The 26,572-nt window shown below is 46.9% G+C and overlaps 1 protein-coding gene across 1 annotated transcript in view; it reads right to left on the bottom strand.

The window, feature by feature from the left end:
* The window catches only part of LOC142768250 (uncharacterized), an 89,267-nt gene that overhangs the window by 25,885 nt on the left and 36,810 nt on the right, over positions 1-26,572 (bottom strand). Inside the window, exons 3-4 of the mRNA XM_075870204.1 lie at positions 17,805-17,910; positions 16,285-16,446 (exon numbers count right to left, since the gene is read on the bottom strand). Of these exons, the coding sequence (XP_075726319.1) occupies positions 16,285-16,446; positions 17,805-17,910 (268 nt within the window). The remainder of the gene's footprint in view (positions 1-16,284; positions 16,447-17,804; positions 17,911-26,572) is intronic.

Here is a 26,572-nt window from a genome sequence, read left to right as displayed (position 1 = left end):
TATGTGTCGGCGTTCTCTGCTGAAATTTGTCAATAAGAGTTCAGTGCATTCGTCAATAAGAGTGATGACAGCCCTGGCAACAGAAAGGCCGCTAGTGAAGGTGAGCTCCTTGATGTGTTCAGCGATGCCAGTACCGTTTTAAAAGACCCTGGATACGTCGGCAAAACTGCGATGATTAGGTTAACTGCCCCGCGCAGGAGATGGAGAACGTGACCCGGGCCTCATTGGATTCTGTGGCGGTGTGTTCATAGGAGTGTCGTTGTACGTGCGTAGATCGTCGTACGTAGCGTAATGACGGTAGCAAGGAAATATCGAGCACTGAGCTTCGCGATAACGGCAAACTCGGTAAACGTGCCCAGCTTCGCCACAATGAAAGCATACCGGTCGACGGTCAGCGGCACGCCACAAATCGGTTTTCCGACGCTGGTAGGTAAGCGGGGACTCACTATTGAACCAAGTTGTGGCCTTCACTTTTGGGCTAAATGGCATTTATCTTGTCGGTCAGATCGGTGAAGTTGGGAAAGCGTCAGCACTGAGAGCTGCTGTATTTGCGGGGTTGGTGATGGTCCAGTCATAGGAGTCCGCTATGCCGAAGGTGCGACGATGGGGCGTCGGACTGCATCAGCATAAGTAAAATGCCATCGCACATCATTATAGCCGGATGAAGAAAGAGCCTGACTGACCTCATCCCGGACTACATCAGCGACAAAGGACAATGCCAGCGTCGGTTCGGTTGCTGGAATTAAACCAAGCTGCCGAAGCTCCTCCCTAAAAATCTCCCGGATGGTTTTCCGCAGAGGCCTGTCGTTGTCGCAGAGGCTCGCTGCAGTCGTAACAAGACTACTTGCTCGAAAGTTGACGGGGTTCTGCTGGCGGTACCGTTGCTGTAGGGCCCGTTCAATAGCTGTAGCTTCCTTCGTGAACTCAGCTACTGTGGTTGGTGGATTTCTCACAAGCTTAGCAAACAGTTGCACTTTCACGCCTCGTATTAGATACCGCAGCTTCCCGTATTCCGGCATCTTGGGATCTGCTCTGCCGAAAAGACAGGTCATGTCCTCGGCGAACAAAGCAATGCTCTTATTTGGGTTTTGAATTCGAGCTTCCAAGAGACGTTGCGCATTATCCTTTCTGTTGAGACTAGTAAAGGTGTCAATCAGCTGGTTGCGGAAGTCGTCCCATGTAGCCATGCTTCTTTCCCTGTTGATGTGCCACGTCTGGGCGTTGTCTTTCAGGTAGAGGTATACATTTGTGAGCTTGTCTTTTGGGGTGGCCCACTGGTTGTACTTCGCGCAGCATTAGAACTGGTCTAGCTAGTCTGGGGCGTCTTCATAGGTCTCACCCACGAAAGCAGTGAGGAATCATGAGATTCTGAAGTGTCATGTGCGGTGAAGCTGCAGTAGCCATGGCGGCTGAAGGAGGCAAGCGATTTCCGGCAGTTTCTGGCAAGGGATTGAGCTCGGGAGCCAGACATCGCAGACAGCGACTGAAACGGTGAACTGGTGTGTCGACGGGTGGTAGCGATTCCGGGCTCGAATGTCGGGTCCGCGAAGGGGTGCCTAGCATGAAGACGTACCCAGCACCTCCACCAGTGTGATGACGCGGGATCGACGAGCACACATAGTGCCTCAAACGATTACACTTTATCGATCGTAGGAAAAAGATTGCAGCGACTTCTTCGTCTTTTGCCCTTGGCCAAGGACACTCGCGCTGCTTCGTTGTCGCCACCACTGGCACATACGCGCGGCAATATGTACACTGACGTGAAAAACACTGCCAGAGTTTGCTTGAACAACTGATGCGAGCACCATGACCAACAACAAGCACGCGATCGACACTGCAGGCAAATATCGGCACTGCCGACCAGGGACGTTGCTTGTGAGCTTCAAATATTATTTGTTCACTTTAAACAAAATTTGCAGGAATCAAAATTTCCACATACTAAGAGAATACGTTGAAGCATATAATGAATGATATCGTATATGTTTATTGCGATGGCCATCATACTCAATTCACAAATGTATGTTACTAAAAAGTGACTTTTTCTGAAATTTGAAAGCATTTTTTCCAATAAACGTTCTTTCACATGAGTTGAAAGTATTTTTCACAGACACTATATTGAGTGGTGATAATGCCAAAAAATGTTTGCAGCTGAAAATATGCTGCTGTTTTTACAAAAAAAATGTCACAACTTGCATGTTTTCTAGCTTTTCTAGGCCTTTTTGAGCGTGAATAATAATATAGGACTTTACTTGTGACGTCACGTGAAAAACAATGACAGTTTAATGCTTCAAACCACAATGTGTCATTGTGCCCAGTTTCAAGGTTCTATGCACATAAGTTATTCCCACTTAATTCTTGGTTTTCTCCGGAACATTCAAAAGACAGTCTCGTGATCAGGAATTTTTTTCGAACAAAAATACCTTACTAAAATCACTCTCACGCACTTATCTTCTAGATTAGTTTTTTCTAATGAATTCACGGCGGTATATTTTTGGTATGGGATGTTTCACTTGGAATAACCTACTGTAGCATATATTGTGTCATGTTTTTTTTCTTGTTTGTGCGCTTTAGTTGCTCTACTATACTAACACACGAAGTAGCTTGGATCAAGACCTGAGCTGCGCTTGGGGTGTTGTTATCAAATCACATGTCCGAGAAAGTGCCATGAAACGACAGAGCAGTGTGCTTCAAGCGACATACATTTTCCTTGCCTGCGACGGGGATCGGTAAGGGTGCCTAATACCATTTGCCTTCGTGAATTCGCTGAAACATCACCGTGATGCCGTTCTTGCAAAAACATGTCATTGTGTACAAGGAATTACAAGAATGATTCAAACGACTCGTAAGAAATTACAATCCTTCTTTAGAAATGCGAGGAAATGAATGGAAAACGAATCAGGAAAAGAAATGATGGGCACCAAAATATTCATGAATGGTTATGAAAGTTCTGATAATATTTTATGCAGAACATCTAGAACATCTACGATAAGGACGTGATCAATTTCATTGGCTAGGATAAGTACAGTACTCACGAAAGGAGATGCGATTTGAAAGCTTTAAGTGTAGTGACTCGCATGTGTAATTTCTCAACATAGCTACGTTACGTGTTTTGGGCCACAAAAGAAGATGTTGACTTTGGAGTAAGTTACCAGCCAATATTGAGCCGATAGAAGGCGGCGGAAATTATAGTAGGTGCATTGCCTACATGTGGGTTGTTGCGTTTCATTTTGTGAGCAATGCGAATCACTAGACGTGTCTTATAGCATCCTGCCCTGCCATCGGAGGACACTATACCGCAATCAGTGAAAATTTTCTGTTTAGTAATGCGTCGTAAAACGCAGTGACAACCATAACATATCCACCTAAGACCGAGGTCATCTAAATGCCATTCATTGGCACCACGTGGTCGACAACGTCAACAGTGGATTCTTTTATAGCGTCCGCGGCCTTCGCAGCGGCTCCTCGCATCAGTGGGCAGAACAGCGGCAACGCCGAAATATCGCTAATTCGATGCCTGGTTCTCGCGCAGGTAGGTTATATTCCTAATGCTTACAGCTATCGTTCCGACGACTACTTCTTATTGCTGCTGTTATGCCCGAATGATTTTGTTGCTTGTTGCTCTCGTGTTTTGCACTGTTTCGATGGCCTTCTCATATGCGGTGACGTCGAACTTAGCCCTGGTCTTAGATGCAAGCCTTCCGCTAGTAGTACTAAGACAGCCGAGGTTAACAGTTCCCCCGTTACGAGTAGCAATGAAAGCGCAACCAGTTCCTCAATCGGCATGGCTAACCTTCTTTACTGACCAGCCGAAAAAAAATTGCAAGTGACATTGCTGACATCAAAGAAACATGTAACTGGTGGTTCGAGGGCCTTGAGACTCGAGTACCTGAGTTTGAATCTTCCCCAGCTGTTACTCATAATGGTGCGACAAATGAGAAACTTGACTCTGAAATTGCTTTACTTATGGAATCTGACACCAAACTGAGCCTAAAGTCAGATGCTCGAGAAAACCGTTCACGTCAAAGCAATATTATTTTACATGGCTTGATGAGGACATAACGTTTTTGTTTATAAAGAAGGAAAAAAAAGAGGGGAGAATTTCAAGGGTGGTTTCCCCATTCGAGCACACGAGTGGCCGCTGCCACTCGACCGGCTTGATCCAGGACACTCCTTTGGGTCTTCAGGTCAGGTCGGGCGAGGACGGCTTCCCAAGGCTCCCCAGTAGCGTGAGTATCATAGGAGACTGAACATCCATAGGCTTGTTCCGGCAGTCCCATGTGACATGTTGCATTGTCGGTCGTGACTCGCACCACGGACACTGGTTTACATATGCATCGGGGTTTATGTCATGCCACCTTTCTAAATGTGGATAGGTGTTTACCTGAATTTGTCTTAGCTGGCGAGCTTCGTCAACTTTAAGCTATCTGTGCGTTGGGGCATACCGCTGTCTTGTCTTCCGTTGATGCTCGAGTATATCGCGTGCAGTGTATGGTTCATACTGATTATCGGTGTCGTTGCTCACTCGGTTGCTCAAATCACGAGCAAAACTGTGCGCCAGTGCATTACCCGAGATACCCTCGGGGCCTGGGCACCAAATTATAGCCTGTCATTCAGTATTTTCAAGGCGTCATTTGGTAGTGCACCACAGAGAAACATTCTGCGGGCTTTCTGGGAATCAGACGAGACTAATGCGGATGCGTTCTCTGCCTCTTTAGTTAGATTGCTAGCGCAATCGCCACCGCCTCCGCCGTCGCTGTACAGGTTGTTTTAATTGACGCTGCAACAGTTTTAGCTGTATGCGGTATTGGTTGAACTACTACTATAACGCAGCTCTCGTTTGATTTAACGGCATCGGTGTATACTACTTCGTGGCTTTCGCCAAGTTGTCTTTGAAGCTGGCGAGCTCTAGCTTGTCTTCACGCCCCATGGTACAACTTACTCATGTTTCGCGGAACGGGGCAGGCGGTTATGTGTTGGCGTGTTTCCTTAACCATGATAGTAATGTTCTCCCGGCAGTATTGTGGTTTAGTAGGGTATCCCAAGCGAGTGAGGGTTCCTCCGCCTACCTTTGTAAGGCATAGTCGATCCTTCTGTGAGAGAAGTGTTGCTGCCGCAAGTTCTTCGAAAGTGTTGTACACACCAAGTGCTTCCACTTTGTCAATGGGTGCATTAAGTGGTACACCTAAGGCAGCTTTGTATGCTCCCCGTATTATCAAGTCAATCTCTTTAATTTTCGTTGGTGTGAGCTCCTGATATGGTAGTTTATATGTGACTCTACTAAGGATGAAGGCTTGTACCAAGCGTAGAGTTTCTCCTTTGTTTAGCCCTTTGCCTTTTCTTGTTATTCTGTGAATCATTCGAGCGATCTTTTTCAGTGTACATTTCAGCATTTTGATTGTATAGCTTCTTTTGTTGCTTTCCAGCCATAAACCTATTATTCTCATCGTTTGTCTCTCCGGCAGCGTTTGATCTCCTATGCTTAGTTGCATAGCTGATTTCTCTCTATAATTTCTGCCATGAACGCGGGTAATTTCTGATTTATCTGGTGCAAATGTCATGCCATTATCTTCAGCAAATGCCTGGACGGTGTCGATAGCTTCTAGTAAAGTTTGCTCCTTCTTTCCCAGTGAGCTTTTGTCAACCCACAGAGTGATGTCATTGGCGTAGAGCACGAATTGGAGGTCAGGGATTCGCTCCAGCTGCTTTGCTCCAGCTGGATTCGCTCCAGCTGCTATTCATCACTATGTTAAAGAGGAGTGGTGAAAGGACTGCGCCTTGCGGTGTGCCTCCATTTGGCATTGGAAACATTTGGGAGCGTATGTTCTCCATGCCAATGGTTGCTGTGTGGTTGGAGAGAAACGATTTAATACAGCCAAATGTCCGAGCACCACAATTCAATGATTGAAGTTCTTTCAGTACAAGTCTATGAGAGATTGTATCGAATGCCTGCCTGAAATCCATCGCTGCGACTACGTTCTCGCCTTCAGTGGTTACATTCTGAATCACTTCATCTTTTATTCTCAGGAATATATCCTGCGTAGAAAATGCTGCCTGAATCCATACATGTTGCGAGACAGATAATTCTCTCTTTCTATATATTCAGAAAGCCTGGTGTGCACAACCGTCCCAAAACGCTTGCCTGGGCATGATGTCAACGATATGGGCCGAAGGTTGTGGAGCGTTTTATCCTTCCTAGGTTTTGCAGTAAAAAATATGTTGGCCTTCTTCCATTAGCTAGGCATTTCTCCTCCTGCCCAGACTTTTTCGTTAAAGTATTGGGTAATTTTCCTGTGTTGCTTATCGCTCATATTTCTCAACGTCGCATTAGTTTTTCATAGCTTCTCGGAAACGCGTGATGAAAATAGTTATTTGCTGAATGCTGTAACAGAAGTGCTATCTGAGAGTCTGCAGACACAATGCCCAGATATTGAGCGATGTCATCGCATAGGAAGATCACGTGAAGGGAGAACACGATCATTCCCAATAAAAATCTGTGATTAAAGGGAAAAGATGCACGTCATCAAAAATGTTTCGAAACTGAAATGGTCTGGTCTGTACATACCTGAAGATTTATCCCCGAATGTGTACGTGTTACGAAAAAAAATCTGCGGAACACGACTGTCAGTTATCGAGATGAAGGATCCAGAGTAAAGCTGCGTTATGTTCATGCCTATATTGATGACGTACGCTACATCTGAGACAATAGTACAGATTCCTTATAACGTGCTTTTACTGGGGCTGCGATAGAATCGTTTGCTTTGAAGGCTAAAACAACTGTTGACAGTCAGGAGTTTCTAATAGTTTGAGTATTTTGTATATAAATGCCAGAAGTATAGTTAACAAACTCGTTCTTTACTCGCCGTTGTTGCGTCGTACTCTCTCCTTATAGTGACCATTACAGAGACATGGCTACATGATGGAGTGTTTTGATTGTGAATTAACCCCACCCGGTTACGTAGCAGTACGCAATGACCGATCACATGTCAAAGGTGGTGGTGTAGCGTTATTTATTCGCTCTGACATATAACTTTTTTGTGCTTCCAGACACACCTGACATAGAACTTGCTTGGTGCAAACTATGTTTAAATAAGCAGTCTTAAGTTGTTGGCGTATTCTATCGAGCACCTGGTTCCTCTTTGGAATACTTACAAAGGCTTAGCACATAAATGTGCAAACATGAATTCGGTTTACCAGAATATGTCTTCATAGGGAACTTCTATGCAGCGGGTATCGATTGGCAAAAAAAAAAGAGTGTGACTGGGCAAGGAATTTCTATTTGTAGAAAACTCTTATCTTTTTCACTAACCCTGGGTCTTACACAAATTGTACAAGCTTTAGGTCGCCATAATGCTCTCTTAGACCCTGTTTTACTCAGTTCACTTTTAGTTGAAGCTGCATTTCAATGCAACGTAATTGATGGCATTTCGAATCATAAATCTGTGCACATATCGCTTCCATATTGTATAAATAAACAGCAGCCGGGAATTAAGCAGTTTCATGACTTCGTTCATGCAGACGACACCTCTATCACAAATATGCTTGCTTCCAACTATGGTTCATTTCGAGCACGAAGTATAGTCATGGTCACGTTGACGCTTTAGTCAGTGCATTTGAGTATATGGTGAAGTTTTGCGTTGATCAGTTCGTTTCTCTCAAAACCCCCCTCAAAAAAAGAAATTTGCATATTTCTTCAATGAATCGCAGCCTGCTGCAAACTTCACGTCACGTTTGTTGTCGGCGCTGTTTGAAAACAAGTAGTCCTGAAGTATAGGTCGCTTTAACACCGCTGCGATAGACCTGTATAAAAAATGGGAAATGCCAGGAAGTTTTCCTTACAGGCTGAACTTCCTGCTTTACCGAAACCAAGCCCCCAAAAATGTATGGTCTTCTGTCAACCCCACTAGAACCGATACAGTTTGCTTTAATATTGCCACCATTGATGAACGAGCCACTTTGGCTAATACGCGTTTTTGGGGACGAAGAAGAAGAGAACATCTTCGTTGCTCTGGTTCAAGTGAACTCCTGGCTGCAGGTCTTGTTTTGTTCGTGACATTACTGGTGGAGGTGCTGGGTACGTGTACTTCGGCTGTGTCGGCCATCGTGGAGACAGCTACATCTCCCAGAGCAAGAATCAGCCGCCGCCTGCGTGGATTACCCCCTGAATTTGGTCCCTTGGCATCGACACCCAGAAAGATGGCAACTGCGATGACAAGCCAGGCGGTCCAAACCAGCGATGGCCATGATTCTCTTCTCGCCCATGTTTTTCACGTGCCAGAGACACCAAAGCCGTTCCATGGAGACATCTTCGAGGACGTTGATGACTGGCTAGACCACTTTGATCGGGTTGCCAGTATCAACGAATGGGACGATGTTCGCAAGCTGCGCCGAGTTTATTTCTACTGGGAGGATTCTGCGAAGACGTGGTACGAGAACCACGAGGGCTCCTTTGCAACATGGCAAGAGTTTAGCCGACAGCTCCGTGACGCCTATCGCAACACCGAAAGGAAGGAGAGGGCCGAACAAACCATATCCAGCAGAAACCAACGGCCGAACGAACGTGTATCCATGTTTGTCGAGGACATGCTTCGACTCTTCAAGCGCGCGGACCCTGCCATGCCTGAGGAAAAGAAGGTGCGTCATTTGATGCGCGGAGTAAAAGAACAGCTTTTCGCTGGGCTCGTGCGAAATCCACCGACGACAGTCGCCCAGTTCATCAGTGAGGCAGCTACGATGGAACGTACGCTGCAGCAGCGGTCGTCTCAATACGAACGCCAGATCCCGGCCGCCACATGCGCTATCGGCTCTGACAGTGAGAGACAGACCCTCGCAGACTTCATTCGAAGTATCGTTCGGGACGAATTGCGACAGCTGCAGGCAGTGGGATCCCATCCACCTGTGTCAGCCCTCGCGGATGTAATCAGACAAGAAGTCCGGCAGGCCGTCACACCCCTAGCCCAGATCGCACCGCCGATTCCCGAGGCCCCAGTCCTGACATACGCAGTGGCATTGCGATCCCCTGCGCCACCGGCTACAGATACTGCTATGCGGCCAAGGTACCAGGCTGTGCAGCCATTTCACGACACTGCTTCAAGCCCACCTCTCGGCTCAAGGTTTTCGAGCCCACCCACCTATTCGCCGTCTATCTCAAGACAAAGTGGTAGCAAGGCAAGCATGTGGCGCACCTCGGATAACCGTCCGCTCTGCTATCACTATGGCGAAGCGGGTCACGTATACCGGAACTGTCAATACCGGCAACTAGGTCTCCGCGGCTTCCACCCTGATGCTCGATGCCCGCGCTACGGTGAGTGCCCCCGCGAAATTGAAGCCTATCTCACGGGCCAACGTACTCCTTCGACTATTCGGCACCACCAGTCGAGATCACCATCGCCTCGCCAGTCTACGTCACCCAGTTTGCCCTCATCGTCTTCCGCTCCTTTCAGGAACCGGTCACCAAGTCCCCGCAGGGGAAACTAGGAACGGCGACTTCTGGGGGTGAAGTCGCGGCCCGGCGAACTGTAAAAGACCCTCCTTCGACGCAACGACCAGACGAGGGCGATTCCGGTTTTGCAGTGTTCTCTGACAGCAAAAAGATTGTTTCTGCCGAAATTGCCGTCTTCGTCGACAATCATGCTGTTAACGCCCTCGTCGACACCGGTGCCGACTATTCCGTAATGAGCGCAACACTGGCATCTGAACTGAGGAAGGTTACCACGCCTTGGGAAGGACCTCAGTTGCGCACGGCAGGTGGCCATCTGGTGACGCCTACTGGTATGTGCACGGCACGCATTCGAATACGTACGTCAACATTTGCGGGCTCTTTCCTCGTATTGCGCGTGTGCTCCCGGCCAGTCATTCTAGGAATGGACTTCCTTCGTGAATACGGCGCCGTTATCGACCTCCGTGAATTACCTGTGTCGTTCGAGGATCCTTTTTGCGCTGCAACTGACACTACGCAATTCCGGAAAAGAGCGCTCCGTGTTACCGACGATTCTCTCACTCTCCCACCTCGAAGCAGCCTCTTTGTCAAAGTAGAATTGGGACAGGACCTGTCTGACGCGGTAATTGCAGAGGCCAATTTGTCTCTCCTTATTTCACAACAAATCTGTGTTGCCCGAGGAATCATTCAGCCTAGCAATAGGCATGCTCACCTCCTGGTCACAAACTTCAGCGACGAATATCGCCCCCTAACGAGACACACTGCCAATGCATATTGTGAAGAACTTGCCGATGCCGATGGTCCATCTACGTTAGCTTCGTTTTCATCGAATGGGCACCCTGATGAGGCCTTCGTGAGCACTCTCGACGTAAACGAGAGGCTACCTTCGGCTCAACGAGAAAGCCTTTTGCGTATACTCGGCTCATTTCAAGACTGCTTTGCCACTACGTCAAAGGTTAAACAGACACCACTTGCTCAACATCGTATCATCACGGAACCTACTGAGAGACCCATCCGACAACATGCCTATAGGGTGTCGCAAAAAGAGCAAGATGCTATACGTGACCAAGTCCAGCAGATGCTTCAGGACGACGTCATTCAGCCATCGACCAGTCCCTGGGCTTCGCCAGTTGTGCTAGTAAAGAAGAAGGATGGTACGTTGCGTTTTTGCGTTGATTACCGTAAACTGAACAAGGTCACCAAAAAGGACGTTTATCCTCTACCCCGGATAGATGACTCGTTGGACCATATACGCAACGCTAAATATTTTTCCTCCATGGATTTGCGTAGCGGCTACTGGCAAATCGCAGTGGACGAGCGCGACCGCGAAAAGACGGCGTTTATTACTCCCGACGGTCTGTACGAGTTTAAAGTGTTGCCTTTCGGTCTATGCTCAGCGCCAGCTACTTTTCAAAGAATGATGGATACGGTTCTCACGGGGCTCAAATGGCAATCATGTCTTGTTTACCTTGATGACGTCGTGGTCTTTGCAGACACGTTTGAACAACACGTCCAACGCCTTCGTGCAGTTCTTCAGGCAATTCGAACAGCGGGGTTGTCTCTCAAACCCGACAAATGTCATTTTCGTTATGAAGAACTGAAGTTCTTTGGTCACGTTGTGAGCCATGCTGGCATCCGGCCAGATCCCGAGAAAACCCGCGCCGTTGCCACCTTTCCCGTGCCCACAAATAAGCGCGACCTACGCCGTTTTCTGGGGCTCTGTGCGTATTACAGGCGCTTTGTCAAAAACTTCTCGAAGATTGCTGAACCCCTCAACAAGCTTACAAAAGACGGTGTCTCGTTTGTTTGGGGTCCCGATCAGTGCCATGCGTTCGACACCCTCCGAAACCTCCTCCAGGCTCCGCCTGTACTTGGTCATTTTGACGAAAGCGCTGACACGGAATTACACACTGACGCCAGCAACGTTGGACTAGGAGCGGTATTAGTTCAGTGGCAAAATGGCGTCGAGCGCGTGATCGCTTATGCGAGCAGAACGTTATCCCCAGCGGAGAAAAACTATTCTGCAACCGAAAAGGAATGCCTCGCTGTTGTCTGGGCCATAACAAAGTTCCGCCCATACTTGTATGGCCGCCCATTCAGGGTAGTTAGCGACCACCATTCCCTTTGTTGGCTCGCGAATCTCAAAGATCCCTCAGGTCGTCTAGCACGATGGAGCCTTCGGCTACAAGATTTCGATGTCACCATCGTCCACAAATCTGGGCGGAAACACACCGACGCCGACTGTCTCTCACGTGCACCGGTCGAAAATGCCAACACTGACCTTGAAGACGACGACACTTTTCTTTCTGCCGTATCAGCGACCAGCTTAGCTGAGCAACAGCGTCACGACTCGGAGCTCATCCCGCTCATTGACTACCTGGAAGGACGCAATTCTCACCTTCCTCGAAGCTTTGCGCGCTCACTATCTTCCTTTTGTTTCCGTGATAGAGTGCTTTATAAAAAGAACTTTCATTCTACACAAGTTATGTATCTGCTTGTTGTGCCAACTACGCTTCGTGGTGACATTTTACGTGCATGTCACGATGAGCCATCATCCGGACACCTCGGCTATACGCGCACGCTGCAACGGATTCAACGCTACTACTACTGGCCACGTCTCGCGAAGACTGTGAAGCACTACGTTCGCACATGTCGCGACTGTCAGCGACGTAAGATTCCACCTTTACGACCAGCGGGACTACTGCACCCAATTGGCCCACCAAAGGCACCCTTTCATCAGATTGGCATGGACTTGCTGGGGTCATTCCCCACGTCTTCGTCTGGAAACCGGTGGATTGTCGTCGCTACAGACTACTTAACACGCTACTGTGAAACCAAGGCACTTCCAAAAGCCACCGCAGCAGATGTCGCCCAATTTTTTGTTAACAGCATCGTCTTACGTCACGGTGCTCCAGCTGTCGTCATAACTGATCGTGGTACAGCTTTCACCGCAGAGATGCTGCAGGAAGTCTTGCGATTAAGTGCACGGAACATCGTAAAACAACGGCTTACCACCCGCAAACAAATGGGCTGACTGAACGACTCAATAAGACAATTGCAGACATGCTGTCAATGTATGTGGACATCGATCACAAGAACTGGGACACCATACTTCCCTACGTAACTTTTGCTTATAACACTGCTGTTCAAGAAAGTACCGGTTTCACACCTTTTCGCTTAGTCCACGGTCGCGACGTCACGACGATGCTCGACGCCATGCTCCTGCCCGACAACTTAGGAATATACCACACGGATGCCGCCAAATTCGCGCAGTGCGCAGAAGAGGCCCGTCAACTTGCTCGTCACCGTATTCAACGTCACCAAACCGCAGACGCGCGCCGCTACAATCTTCGCCACCGTGAAGTTATTTTTAATCCAGGTGATGAAGTCTGGGTGTGGACCCCTATCCGACAGCGTGGACGTTCCGAAAAGCTTCTTCGCCGCTACTTCGGCCCTTACAAGGTTGTGCGACGTCTCAGCGACGTCACTTACGAGGTTCTACCACAAGGCAATTCGAGACGTTCCCGTTTCACCCCGCAAACTGAAGTCATTCATGTTTCACGTCTCAAGCCATACTTTTCGCGCTGTGAATCGCCAGTGAGTGACTGACTTTATTGGTAACTTCGCGTCTTTCTTTTTGTTTCGTCTTTTCCTTACATTTTTCCTATTTTTTTTATTTCTCATTTAACTTTTGTCCCCACAACCAACTACGTTATCCGCCTTACGCCATTCATTTTGCTCGCATGCTAATTTTCATCTAATTTTCTTTTCTTTTTTTGCCTTCATGTACAGCATCGAGACGATGCTTCTTGGGAGAGGGGGTAATGCCACCATTGATGAACGAGCCACTGTGGCTAATACGCGTTTTTGGGGACGAAGAAGAAGAGAACATCTTCGTTGCTCTGGTTCAAGTGAACTCCTCGCTGCAGGTCTTGTTTTGTTCGTGACAATATAGATAGCGTGACTATTTTAAACCCTTTTAATGCGTTAAGTATGTATTTTTATTCAGTGTTCACGCATAACTATAATATCCTCCCTGTGTTCAGAAGTTTTAAGCCAGAGCTGTCCGTCGATGAACAGGTAATTAGCACTGGTGGTATGCTGAGCTTGATTCTGAAATTAGATACAAATAAATGTACTGGCCCAGATAATATTCCAAATAACTTTCTCGTGCGGTAGGCTCTCTGGTGCTCACGGTATTTTACCATTATTTTTAACAAATGTTTGTCTTAAAGTACAGTCCCTGAGTCCTGGAAGCTAGCCAAGGTTCTTCCTCTGTATAAGTTGGGAAACAGACAGCTCTTCTCAAATTGTAGACCCATATCACTCACTTCCAATGCCGGAAAGCTGCTCGAACACATCATTACTAAACTGATAACTGAGTTTCTTGAAGCAAATAACCTTTTTACCAGCATACAACTACGGATTTCGTCGTGGATTCAGCACAATAACACAGCTTGTGGGATTCTCGCATGATAATATGAGTAATTTAGACATTGGTTATCAGATTGATGCCATTTTTACATATTTTCAAAGGTGTTCGACACAGTCATTCATAGCAAGCGTCTAAGTAAACTAGGCATATTTTTGAATAATCCGCAATTGATCGACTGAATAGCAAGTTTTCCAAGCTCAGGCTCTCCGTTTGTTTCATTTATTTCCAAGCCATCCTCCGCCATTGCAGTTAGATCTGGTGTCACACGGGACCTCGTTTTGGGTCCTCTGTTATTTTCAGATTTTATGAATGATCTTTCAAGCAAAATTAGGTGCCAAGTTCGTCTGTACGCCGACGACTGTGTGATCTTTCAGGTAATAACTTGTCCTAATAATCACATCGTACTTCACAATTCTTTCTCACATTTTGTTCATGATACTCAGATTGGCAGTTGAGTATAAACTTGTGAAAAACTGTAGCTTTCTCATTCACGAACAGTCATTTTCCATCGCAACATGCATACTCCTTCAACAACACCGCAGTTCCCCAGGCACAGACATACAAATATCTTGGCGTTATGTTCACTCACAACATGCATTGGTCACACCTCATAGACTACACTACATCTAAAGCATTAAAAATTGACAGCAGATCCACGAGGTGAATGATGACGAGATTGGGCGAAGCTCCTGGAAGTAATAACGTGAAATTTTTTTCCGTTAATTCGCCTGGCGATATGCGCGCTTCCTCGCCGCTTCCCCTTGTCGAACGTTTTCAAGATCTGCTTTGCGACGTTGACGTGCTGCCTTGGCCTCTCGTTCCCGTACGGAAGGATCTTGCCGACGCTGCCTAGCTGATGTGGCCTCTCGTTCCCGTACGAAAGGATCGTGCCGACACTGACGTGCCACTGCAGCTTCTTGTTGATGTACGGCGGGATCTTGCCGACGCTGCCTTGCTGATGCGGCTTCTTGTTCCCGTACAGCAGGATCTTGGCGGCGACGTCGCGCAACTTCCCGGCGCGTCTGCCTCGCGTGCTCTCATTCAGGGTCCTGCCTGCGAGCGAGCGCTGCCGCTGCCCTGCACGCCCGCTTTTCGGCATCCTTATCCATACGAGCGCACACCGACGGCAATGAGCATCGGCAACTACAAACCTGTATCGATGTAGTTTTGATTATAAAACCATTACTTTAGAGAACACCTGGCGTCTTTCGTTAAGCAGCTGGCATCTTCTTTTTGTTTTGCTTTAGAAACATCTGGCGTCTCTTCGTCTTCCTTTTAGAAAACATCTGGCGTCTTTCGTTGGTTTATTTCATCAATCAACGGCGTTTTGAACAAAAATTTTTTATTGTTTATTCACGCACAAGAGAAATCTCACCAGACACTACCTTGGAGGTAAGCAATGGCTGCTACTGGGAATGAGAGACAGCAGAAGTCGGCTTTTAACACTTCTACTTCTACTAACGTTTCCTACTGGAACATGCCAATGGCTGCTAATGGGGAATGAGAGACAGAAGAACTCGGCTTTTAGTTCACGCGCACGCTGCGATTTTTTTTTATTCTTCAACAACGCACAGGAGAAATCTCCCACCGGCACCACCTTGGAGGTCAAAGCGTAAGACTGCTTACACACTACGACTACGAGGGACGAACGGGTGCCGCTATAAGGAGCTTCGCCCTTAAAATTAGGTTATTTAAGACGTATTTTAGCTACATCTCCAAAATCCACCAAATTGCTAATGTACAAAACACTGATTCGTTCAATATAAGAGTACGCTTCGTGCGTATGGAATCCATTCAAAGCGTGTGATGTAGATAAGATTGAATCTGTTCAAAGAAAATCTGTTCGTTTCATTATCCATCGCTATGACCATAATTTTTCCCCTCATTTGTTATGAAATCTTTGAAGTAGTCATCATTGTGTACTTGGCAGAATATCGACTCATTGAAACTATTGCACTCTTTTGTTAATTTGTCATGCCGGTTATCAAATGACAATTACGTCGTGCATTCTAGTGCTCTACTAATGAGAAGAGGTCACAAAATTAACATTAAGTCATTTTTTTGCACGTACTAACTTGTTTAAGTACAGTTGTTCTCCAAGGATAAAGGTTTACTGGAACAGTTTACTTGGTTTTGTTCGTGAAATGAATACACCTGATTTTTTAGGAGTTATTTGAGAGTCGGTGATAAATTTTTTTACTCTCATTCTATACTCGGTCGTGTTGAGGAGGTAACGATATTCATTCTGTAAAACATTTGCTGTAATATTGTTATTCTTTGCTGTTGTATTTATGTACCCCACTCCTGCAATAGCCCTTGAGTGGGCCGCAGTATCTGAAAATAAATGTATAAATAAATATGGCACGAACGATTCCGCACATTTTTGCTGGCAGTTGAGACAAAGGCCACGCACTTTTTTGAAGTCGAGAGGCAACTCGGTACAGTTGGGTTGCTGGTTGCCGTCTAGCGAGTACTTGGCGCACCTGCGAACCCTCAGCGACATTGAGAGGGCGACAGCCTTAGCTCCCTGCTTCTGCGACAGTGGGTCGACGATGTCTCGCTTGATGTAGTCGCTCTGCAAACAGAAAGTCGGATCAGCCTGCTGTATATTGCAGTCGAAGGGCAGACTAAAAGAATCGTTCTTGAGGTTGCTGGAGTACAGGAGCACACTCATGTGCGCTAACACACAAGCGAACGCACAGCCGCAAGCAGGTATGCACACTTAGTTTAGGAGATACGTTTCTATTCTTGCTCACGGGTTACGGTCCAAGTATCTTAGAAGCCCTTAAACCCCACATAACACTTTTATCTTTCCCGATTTCGATTGATTGAGAACCATGTGAGTAGCTCTGTGATCAACAGCATAATCAACACCGTAAAAAAGCAAAATTTCACTATCGACCTCTATGACCAAGCTTACGCTTGACAACCTAACTTGCTTCATCTCGTGGGACGCTACGCTCTGGTTATGTTGTTTTTAATTGCTTGAATATTTAGCGCAATAACACTTCAGTGTTAAATAATTGCGCAAAATGGCGAAGCGAAATCGTCCGCGAAAACTGAATCCATTTTGTATATTTCAAGTATATGACCATAAATTGCATCACTCTGCAGTGACTATATTTTAGCTGCCGCCATTTCCTTCTCAACTCATTTGGAAACTAGATCCATGACAGCATTACTTATATCCTTGCACTATCGAATGCATGCAATAATGCAGATGCCTTGTGAAATGGGTGCACTTTATGAGATGTGCTGTCTGCAACCACAGGTTAGGGATGAACGCCTTGTTTGTTTGTTGGTTTGTTTGTCCCTTTTATCCTGGCGCAATCCACCATGGGGGATCGGCCATGAAATTAACGGTGTCTTGCTATTTAAAAGGAAATGTTCAGTGTTATCTCCAGAGCGCACATCATCGCTGAAGAGAATGCGTGTTTGTTATGTTCTTTGCTTTTGAATAAAGAAATATGTTGTTCACTTCATCTATTCCTATTGTACTTGATCTCTTACATTGTTGCTTGTGAGCATTTTTCTCCTCTCGACAGGGGGTTCTGCGCACCAGAAATATGCCAACGTCGTACTAAGGCAATCCGAACGCATATTCTCCACCTATGAAGGGCCGTTCCTCTACAAAGCAACCACCCGGAAAGGTAGAGTGATCGCAGAGTGACCGCTTCAGAACGGCATTGGCCCCAGGTTCGATTCCCGCATCAAGGCGAACTTTGTGGACATAGAAGCTTTACTAATGAGCAATCCACATAGCTCGCGTGGTGGCTTCGTGCTTCAAATGGCATCTGTAAATTTATCATTCTCAGATGTGCTGAATGTAGTACACTTAACGTAAAACAACGTCGTAACAACCGCAGTCTTGCCGACAGTCCATGAAAAATTTAAATTGAAGCGCAACCGTACAAAAACAAGAAAATGACTCACTACTGGTGGATCGTTCTTTTTCGCCGTGAAGAAGTTAGTGAAGTACGGAGTGGTGAAGTACGTCGCACGGCCGAAGACTCTGTATATGAAGACCAGCGAGGATTTCCTGCGTTAGTCAGTTCCGAGGACGTATTACTGAGGGGGCTGGTGCTTGAAAGAGTAATGGCAATGCAGCAGCAGCAGTAGCAGCAGCAGCAGCAACAACAACAACAGCAACAACAACAACAACAACAACAACAACAAAAGAAGAAACGGTTCAGGTGATATACATGACACACACAATTGAGAAGGCAACAGAATAAGCACTGCGGAATAGGGTAAAGTTCGATTAAATTGTTTATGACGCGAACTGCCGCACCACCTGATGATCAACGTCTATGCACATGCAGAAAAATTTCGCTAAGCCATATCTGTGCGCATTATATTTAGTAGAAACAAATTTGCTCAGATCTTAATGCACCGACTTCTATCTGCAATACGCGTATTTATTACGAGGTATCTTTAAAGCCAGTGGATTGATTACGAATACTTGATACATCATGTGCTGTTTCTGGAACATTGTTTTGTACCTGGGATGGTAGAGTACCCGAAATATAACTTTTTTTCCAGTAACAACCAGTCAGCAGTGATCGTCTTTTGGGCCCAAGTATTGTGAACATATTCAAGGAACTATGAGAGGCGGACTTGACAAACCAGTATTCTCATATCCCGTGAGGTCGCCGCTTCCTTGTTCGACTACAAATCAATGACTCAATACGCACGTAAGAGCACGCACGGATTCCGGAAGTTTGGAAATGCTTCCTGCATGTGCGCTTCCTTCCGGCTAGCATGGCCCGAGACGACCACAGTGGCCGACGCCGTACGAGGGCGGAACCTTTGCCTCGTCACTACGGTCACAAATTCGGAGTATTCTACGTGGACACCTCCTGCTCTCACCACCGGGGTAGGTACAGACCATGGTCGTCCACAAAAACGCCGCAGTAAACGCACCCACCTTCCAAGGACAAAAATCGCATGTGGAGGAGATCGCTATCGTGCAAGCCGCCGCACATCTAGACTCGTGGGTCAGTATCACCATGGAGGAAGGAATGGTAGGAGAGGGCATGCGCAGCCGGCGAGCTGGATGAAAAGTGTGGCGGAAATGGCATCATGGCGGCCATATTCACTGGGCACAATGGCGGCGTTGCTATGACTACGTGTTGCGCAATGGAGCTGGTCTAGCAGTGAGCGGCCATGGCTGGCGATGGAATGTCTGCCTCCCCAGGTTTCGTACTGAGCCGTGGCCGACAATATCCGTGCTCTGCACTACGTTTCTGGTTACGCAGTGTTCTGGCAGTTACTGTACTCTTAGCAACGTTTACAAATCTTTTTGTCTATCACGGGGTTTCAACTGTGCGTAGAACGAGTGAATATCCATGTGGCGTGTGGCGGATGACGCGGATATGAAGCAATTAGTGTTCATCGAAGTTGGGTTGGGCACCATGACGAAGTGGAACGACGATGAACGCTTTACAGGTCAGTGACCGTTGGGCAGTGCACCTGCTTGTGACAACGGACGACGCTGTTGAGCCCAGCAAGACGCGATGAGGACCATGTGCACATACGTAGTTTCGTGTTGTGTGTACAGTGACTACTTGCATGTGCGTATTAAAACACCTTTTTGTCTCGCTTCGTATACTTTCCCCCAGCATTGCATGTAATCTCAACGTAACAGCACCCGCGTTCAAGTGTCACTTGCACCGCATTCAAAGTCATTATGGTCACAGAATGCTGACGCAGTTGAGTTTCACGCAGAACACGGACACAGTGGCCAGATGCTGCGTCGGCCGCGTGGCGGAATGCAACCGTAGAATTCAGGCGCACGGCCGATTGTGATGTCTCTACAGTTGTTGAATTGATGAAGTGAAAACACTAGCCGCTGTCAGTGAATCTAGCGCGCGTTCTCTTGTACTTGCTGCGTTGTGGGTGAGCTGTTACTCACTGTTAATACTTGGACGGAATGACTTCGCCGAAGGTGTTGCGCTGCCCCAGAGTGTTGAGCCCCGTTTCTTTAGTTTCGGATCGTGACGATATGCGCGCTAGGCAGCTCACGTGCTTTCCGAGCCGGAGAAAGGGTCGTGCCTTCAGCTTTACATTCGGATGTAAATAAGAGAGGAGAAATTTTGCTCAGTCGATAAGATCGACTTCCGGCTTCATCGGGGCTTCAGAACGAGTGACGTCAGGGCCTCTCCTACCTTTCCTTCCTCCGTGAGTATCACCGACGAAAGGTGTCCCTGCCGCAATATCTAACAGGGATACCTTCCGTACTTAGCTTACAAAATTTTGCAATACAGCCTGTACCTAGGTGCTCCCACGCACCGGACGGTCATTTGGGCTCCATCTCATACGGGCTTCCATGGTAATGAGTCGGTCGATGCCGCTGCCCACGCCCTCACTCTCCGGGCACCATTATCGTACCCTTACGATTCAGACCTCGAACCCAATCCCGCCTAAACATTTTAGGGGATCAGTCAGTTTGGATGTCGTTCGTCGAAAATCTGATCATCGACGGAACGGGTCTTCTTTTGTGCTTGAACGCCCAAAAATTTCAACGACCTTTTTCAGCGTCATCTAGTGGCAAGCATAACAACCAGTGTGCACGTGGTGATATGAAAACGGCAGCAAGATTGCAACCGTCTTCCCCTTCAAGGCGATTACGCCACACGCCAGCCCCCGGCGTAATCTCGTTGAAGGAGGACGGTTTGAAATAATGCTGCGATTTCTATATCACCAGTGACTGGTTGTTTCGCCCGCCACTAGATGACGCGGAAAGAGGTTGTGCTTTAGGGTAACTGCATATGGTCCCTACGGTACCGGAGTAGCGCATAAGTACACAATCTTCCCTGGCTAGCAGCCACAGCTGTGCGGCAGAGTCGCCCTCTGTTTTTGCAGGCGACACACCTGCCATGTTGCATATCGACATACTTGGCTTGCGCCCTTCACGCGCTATTTGCAGCTCTTGAAGGCCGCTTTTCTACCTTATTGCCAACAAAGCACAACGTAAGAACCGACTAAATACCGTGGTAAAAAAAAGCGACGTTCTTGCTCAGCGGGTGGCGAGAAGTGCAGAGCGAACATTATCAACTTCTTCTGTCTTGCGACAATCACTCTTCGCGCATATTCGGAGTTTTCGACTGAATAACGAGCAGGAAAATTCAGTAAGCACGTTATAACGCTGGTGATGTGCGACATTTGTTGGCATAAACCATACAATAAATCAACCGATTAGCTTCAGTGAATATACCTCAATGAAGAGTTATGCCTGGGGCCTTTCAAGTACGTAAGAGCATAACGGCGAACTTTTCACGCAATTCGCGTTGTGTGACGTATGGTTGTTACTTCACTGTTATAAAACAATTACGCATGTAAAAACAATTTTTTTACATATATATATATATATATATACCCTACATAACGTCGGTTAAGAAGTCAGATCCATGTTCTGGTGTACTTTTGTGGTAGAGTACTCGACTGCCACGCAAAAAACTCGGCTTTGATTCCCAAGTGCTACACGTATGTTTTTTTTTGCGTAGGTTTTTCTTTTTCTTTTCGTGCAATAGTGGCCTGACGGCGGCTAACTCAACACGCCAGAATCGACCCTAGTGATCTCATAAGAGCTCTCGCTGTACAATTTAGCGAATTCAACAACCGCGCCCTTTAAGCTATGTCAGTAGCGAATAAACATATTTCTTTTGCATGAATACAGATAACCAGACTCCATTTGAACAGATATAAATGCGCACCAAAAACAGTTCAGTCTTCGTTCAGCATCTACACAACAAACGAAGAAGCACTCAGTAACTGGTAAGACTGGTAAAATATATTTTACCAGTTCATCCAGTCATTATAACATTCCGATGGCTGTGGTGGTAGAACTGCATATCTGGGGCGCACATAAAGCTGATCCGCAGTAACCCGCACGCATCCTTGAACCACGTTCAGAAAAGGCGCGAAGACCAGCCAGATTCACTTTGAACTTGACTGGCGTAGATTCGCGCCAATACAGATGCGGTGTCGGAAAACACCATCGGCCTGAGCGTCAGCTCCTCCGCAGTGCCAAGTTGCTGTAGGTGCCGGCGGCGTTGGAAAACATTTGCGCTACTCAGGTCCCGTAGGGATTGCATACAGTTACTCCATGGCCTCCAACATGGCACGCGCGCTGCATGTTTCTCTCCGGTCGTCCCAATCGCACGGAGAGAGCATGTTTCTAGTGGTGGGCGTAGCCCGCTCTTTTCTCCACACCGCGGCGCTCTTTCTTTCGGTCGAAAAGGCTGCCGCGCTGTTGAAAAGTGTATGTGGGGAGTAAAAAAAATGGTTTGGTGCTTTTATATAATTTTGTGTTCGTTTAGAAATGCCGCGTCACGGAGTACGAGAGTGCTGCCCATATTAGAGCAGTTAGAATTGCGCTGCTTCTGCAAGAGATCCACCGTCCAGGCGTGCTCACCACAACTGGTCTCCCCTACAGATGAGGCGCATCAGTGGGACTTCCCAACGAGGAGCAAAACGCTGTTCGGCGCGCGAGGGATAATAAAGAAAACGACGTACGCAAGGAGTGTATGATTAGTGATGTGAAGCGTCCATCCATCCGTTCATCTGTACGTGCATTCGTTCGTCCACGCGTCCATCCATTCCTATCACACTACAGCACGCATCGCATGGAGGGACGCTTAGCCCCACTCATCATATAATTCACTCCGTGGATAAGATGGCGACGCTGGATTGAAGGACGACCAACCAAGTACTGCTATAAAGTGCTTCGTTCCTAACAGCAATAAAACCACGTCGCGCTATGCAACGCAGGTGTGATTACGTCAATGCACCTGTAATAAATATGTAAACAGCGTTACATTCTAAATCAGGGGTAGTTCCACGAAAGGAACAAGAAATCAAGTGACCCATTTGCGTGTAACCCGTGAGCGCAGAATTCGGCATTGCTATTCAGCTTGTGGATTGGGCTGCAGTTTTTAATAAATGTGGAGCATTTGATAGTCACCCCTAATCGCGAATTGGGCGTCGGCGGCGCCCTTGACACCACCACTACGCATGCTGGCGTTTCGTGCAAGTTTTCTTTCTTATCTGACGTGCAGAAGGGCAGGCAGCAGTATGACATATTCGTGAAATTAAATAGAAGAAACAAAACCTGACGTTACTTTCTTTAACAGGAAAAAAAACCACAGCACTCACATAGCAGCCATTGTGTAAAGCGTAACCAGTCGGCAACTTAATTAATAAATCGCTACTATTGAATCGAAGATTCGTTTAAACTTTCACTCTGAACTTTTCTCTCCTCAATGCAGAATGCCAGTAACGCGTGCACGCAAGGTAACCACGTGAACGCCGCAGCGCTGTGCTTTCTGCCGTGTCCTCCGCCACTCGAGGAACCCACATTTAATGCACTCCCTCACGGTAGCCGGCCGCGTGAGGCGGTACTGGCTGGTTTCAGCGCTTTGGAAAGCAGCCGAGAATCACGCCGTCTATGCGCTTGCGTGTTTCCTTTGACAAAAATGGGAAATGTACATGTCATGTGGGCAGTGGTATAAGAATAGGTGGGCGCAAACGTTGCAGCATGATCATCTCTGAGCCGTGGTCGATGGCGGATCATAGTGTGGCCGCTTGATGGTCATTCCTCTCATTTTGGGTAATGACACAATAGTAAACTAGGCTTTATGGCAATGCCACGAAGCAGTAATGAACCTCCTATACGAAGGTTCGGCTAGAATTCGCAAAATAACGTTTTCATAGAGAAATACGCTTTTGTCATCATTAATAGCTTATGTCTTTAGGGCCACTCGGCACCCAAATTGGGTGAAGTTTTAACACGTGTATCAATCTTCGAAAGTATTGTATACATATACGATAACTATTAGATGCCAAGCATAATATGGTTGAGTTAAGTCTGGTGTGTCCGCGGCGTGACTTCCATTAAGGCAAGTTCACACGGAGGCCGGATCCGGAAAGCAAACGCGCATTATCCGCAAAAGTGGAAAATCCGCGGCTGCTTCTCGGGATCACTCCCGGACCAATTTCGTCCGCAGTGAAAAGCTGGCCGCTTTGGCCGCAACTAATCAGCGCCCGAGACGCGCGCACGCAGTATCGCGAAGTGCCGCAACATGGCTACACGCCCACCGTGGATCGGTGGATTGCCCCGTGCCTGCAGCGGAGCGGAGAGAAGGTAACGCAATCGGCCTAAACGGTCGCGCTCAGACTGAGTCGTCCATACAAGGGTCGTGGAGCGGGCCGCACAGGTCGCCGTCAACCTTGAGTTGATGGCTATCTAACACGGAATCGTTCACAGTTGCTTTCTGACAAACTAACGTTTTACCGTCCATCCATCAGTCGCGCGTGCTCGCGGCCTCACCGTTTCAAAAATCCTCTTCACCCTTTGTGTGCTCCGCTCTCGGTGTGGACGCGCCCTTTCCCTCAAAGAGAAGGAAAGCGGCGAAACTCTCTGAAAAATGCAGGCAAAATCGCATCGATTTTCAAGGTAGCGGTGGTGGGACGGGGCAGAACGAATGTGAGCATCTTCGACGTGCGCGGTCGTGGTTTTCCGGCCGCTCTGGCGTTTTCGTTTTTTCTTTGCTTCGCTACTGTGAACGCGTCATTACTGCGCATGCGTGTTGTTTCTCCCTTTCTCTTCTCTCCTGCGCTCCCTCTCTCTAGCCTTGCAACTGCCGACGCAGAAAACGTCTGCTAGCGCGTTTCTTGATTGAAAAAAAAAAAAAAACTGACTTTTCGCGCTGTACAGCTGTTCACTGGTCATCCCGTATATATATATATCTATATATATATATATATTCTACTGATATTTCAGTAGAAATATCAGCCGTCATGCAGACACTGCGGAATCAGGGCGTCGATGAAGTATATATAAACATCCTGGAAGAAATCTACAGGGGATCAATTGCTACCATAGCGCTTCATCAAGAAAGCAACAAAATACCAATCAAGAAGAATGTAAGGCAGGGGGACACAATCTCCCCAATGCTATTTACCGCGTGCTTACAGGAGGTTTTCAGATGCCTAGAATTAGAACAGTTAGGGATAAGAGTTAATAGAGAGTACCTTAGTAACCTGCGCTTCGGCGATGCCATTGCATTGCTGAGTAACTCAGGGGACGAATTGCAACTCATAATTACGGAGTTAGACAAGATCAGAAAGGTGGGTCTTAAAATGAATCTGCAGAAAACGAAAGTAATGTACAATAATCTCGGAAAAGAGCAGCGCTTCGAGATAGGTAATAGTGCACTTGAAGTTGTAAAAGACTATGTCTACTTAGGGCAGGTAATAACTGCGGATCTAAACCACGAGATTGAAGTAACTAGAAGAATAAGAATGGGGTGGAGCACATTTGGCAAGTACTCTCAAATTATGACAGCTACATTGTCACTATCCCTCAAGAGGAAAGTATATAACAGCTGTATCTTGCCGGTACTTAGCTACAGAGCAGAAACCTGGAGACTTACAAAGAGGGTTCAGCTCAAATTGAGGACGACGCAGCGAGCAATGGAAAGAAAAATGGTAGGTGTAACTTTAAGAGAGAAGAAGAGAGCAGAGTGGATTAGGGAACAAACGGGGGTTAAGGATATCATAGTTGAAATCAAGAAGAGGAAATGGACATGGGCCGGGCATGTAGCGCGTAGACAGGATAACCGCTGGTCATTAAGGGTAACTGGCTGGATTCGCAGAGAAGGCAAGCGGGTTAGGGGGAGACAGAAGGTTAGGTGGGCAGATGAGATTAGGAAGTTGGCGGGTATAAATTGGCAGCAGCAAGCACAGGACCGGGTTAACTGGCGGAACATGGGAGAGGCCTTTGTTCCTGCAGGGAACGTAGTCATGCTGCTGCTGCTGGTGATATAATATATATATATATATATATATATATATATATATATATATATATATATATATATATAAGAAAAACAAGTGTATATTTAAGGGCTCGTTTTTCGTGTTTACACAATATTATTGAGATCTAAGAGGCATTAATGCCAAGGTAGGTATAGAGGAAGTTATTAGGCCAATTGGAATGTAAATGAGAAAAAAGAAAAGTGGCGCAAAAGTGGCGAAAAGTGGCGCTGACTCACACTCTCACGTTCAAATTGACATAGATACCCAATAAAGTGGCTGGGGGGATACTGTCGTGGTAGCTCAGTGGTAGAGCATCGAACGCGTTATTCGAAGATCGCAGGTTCGGATCTTCCCCATGGCAAGTTATCATTTCACTCACTTTTCTTTGGCTGACAATTGGCCTAATAACTTTCCCTATACCTTCCTTGGCATTATTGTCTGTTAGATCGCATTAATATCGTGTAAACACGAAAAACGAGCCCTTAAGTATACACTTGTTTCCTTTATTCATTAACGAGGGTCTCTTACTGGCAGACTTAGTGCCTTTAGGTTGTCTACGAGGGACTATCTGGTCAGCTGCCAGTTAGTAATAAGTTTACGTGCTACGTGACGCCAAACAGGTTCATAAAGAGTGTGCCACACTCGCCGCCATGGCTACTAGTGGCACTGACTGGCACTCCCACGTGTAAATTGACATAGATACCCAATAAAGTGGCTGAGGGGATAGCTGTCGTGGTAGCTCAGTGGCAGAGAATTGAACGCGTTATTCGAAGGTCGCAGGTTTGGATCCTGCCCACGGCAAGTTATCTTTTCATCCACTGTTCTTTCTTCTCATTTACATTACAATATATATATATATATATATATATATATATATATAT

This window comes from Rhipicephalus microplus, chromosome 1 (assembly GCF_043290135.1).
Source record: "Rhipicephalus microplus isolate Deutch F79 chromosome 1, USDA_Rmic, whole genome shotgun sequence".
Taxonomy (NCBI): Eukaryota; Metazoa; Arthropoda; class Arachnida; order Ixodida; family Ixodidae; genus Rhipicephalus; species Rhipicephalus microplus.
The sequence above is the reverse complement of the archived record's forward strand: the minus strand, read 5'-3'. Positions and strand labels throughout refer to the sequence as shown.